This window comes from Ornithodoros turicata, unplaced genomic scaffold (assembly GCF_037126465.1).
Source record: "Ornithodoros turicata isolate Travis unplaced genomic scaffold, ASM3712646v1 Chromosome24, whole genome shotgun sequence".
Classification (NCBI taxonomy): Eukaryota; Metazoa; Arthropoda; class Arachnida; order Ixodida; family Argasidae; genus Ornithodoros; species Ornithodoros turicata.
This window is the reverse complement of record NW_026999345.1, coordinates 784,512-785,781: the sequence shown is the minus strand read 5'-3', so window position 1 is coordinate 785,781 and position 1,270 is coordinate 784,512. Positions and strand designations below refer to the sequence as shown.

General features: G+C 46.1%; 1 protein-coding gene across 1 annotated transcript; it reads right to left on the bottom strand.

Annotated features, from left to right (window-relative positions):
* Positions 1 to 695, bottom strand: LOC135373368 (P2X purinoceptor 7-like). Its single transcript, XM_064606583.1, has 4 exons — positions 508 to 695; positions 390 to 433; positions 216 to 327; positions 1 to 157 (listed from the first exon to the last, which is right to left on the bottom strand). Exons 1-4 carry the CDS (start codon positions 693 to 695, stop codon positions 1 to 3), a joined length of 501 nt encoding a protein of 166 aa, XP_064462653.1.
* Between the last annotated feature and the right edge of the window lie 575 nt (positions 696 to 1,270).

Here is a 1,270-nt window from a genome sequence, read left to right as displayed (position 1 = left end):
TTACAAGTGTGCAGGTTCAAAGCCCTTATACACATCTGATGGAAAAGCATCCCTAATGGCGTGCACCACGCAGGCAGGAAGAATCTTCCTATGGTGCTTTCCCAGACCACCCCATATCCACCATGTGAATTGCCGATAGGCGATATAACGGAATTTCCTGCAGAAATATGGTTTTTCCATTCAGTTTGCCGTTCAAGTAGCGCGTAAACACTCACTTGTTCACGGCGATGTCACGTATGTTGCCATACTCTTCAGTATCTCGGATGTACGTAAAAGACACTCGCAGAACTTCGGTGTCGAGGCAGAGTATCTCGAAATATTCGTTGTCTGTAATGCAGTTGACCGTCTGCTTTTTACAGACGTTCTCTATACCTCCCGGCAGCACAAACACTCGTCAGCGGTATCCATCGGTTTGCACTTCCCGCAAGAACACCTGCACAACGAAAAAACAGCGCTTGTTTCACCTTAAACAAGTGCTTCTCCCTAATACATATAAATTTCACTAACCAGTCCGCGTTCCCGGCACGATCAGATCCTGGTGAGGACGGCGGTGACTCCGATATATCTGAGGATGATGAATCTTCTGCTGCGACGTACACACTTTCCGGCATGCTATCGTACGAACAGAAGTTCTGTGCACGCGATAGTTCTAGAATGCGGAGTTCTAGCGCACTCAGGTTCGGGAGACTCGACATTTTCGACGTAGAAAGTGGTTGCAGACGCTCACAACCACTTTCGTTTTCACTGGATTAGCGAGTGGAACCGCGCGTATTACATGCATCCTCGACAGATGGCGCGGTGTTATGCCATTGTTGAGAGACTGCCGGTTTCCTACTAGGTACCTAGACATGCAATCATCGAAAATTCGATTTAAAAAAAACTACAGCGTTTTAAGCGGAGTTCTTTGACATTTGAACTTTAGAAGGTTCAAGCTTTTCACTGAACATAAAGTTTCGATAGGTTTATATTCACTTTTCGGTCCCTTTAACGAATACGAAATCCATAAAGACATATCAGACTTTGCGAGACGGCTACGCCTTAGAGAATTCTTCACTCATACAACACAAGAAAACAACAACGACCTCCGACTACCATCAGCCTGGACACCAAATCACGGCCGAGAACCCGCATTAGACCTGTACATTAAACAAGTAAGCAACGACATCCTTCGCGGTATTTCCCAAAGCTCGCGTGGTCACAACCTCACTAAAACACAGCGTGACATCATCAAAGCGCTAGCTGACAGAGATGATATCATTATCAAGCCCGC

Bases quoted from the DNA above. Each gene is read 5' to 3' on its own strand.
- LOC135373368 (XM_064606583.1), bottom strand. From the start codon at position 695: ATGTCGAGTCTCCCGAACCTGAGTGCGCTAGAACTCCGCATTCTAGAA. The intron at 434-507 runs GTTAGTGAAATT...TTCGTTGTGCAG, and splicing joins CGTGCCGGGAACGCGGACTG to GTGTTCTTGCGGGAAGTGCA. The intron at 158-215 runs GTGAGTGTTTAC...ATATTTCTGCAG, and splicing joins CGTGACATCGCCGTGAACAA to GAAATTCCGTTATATCGCCT.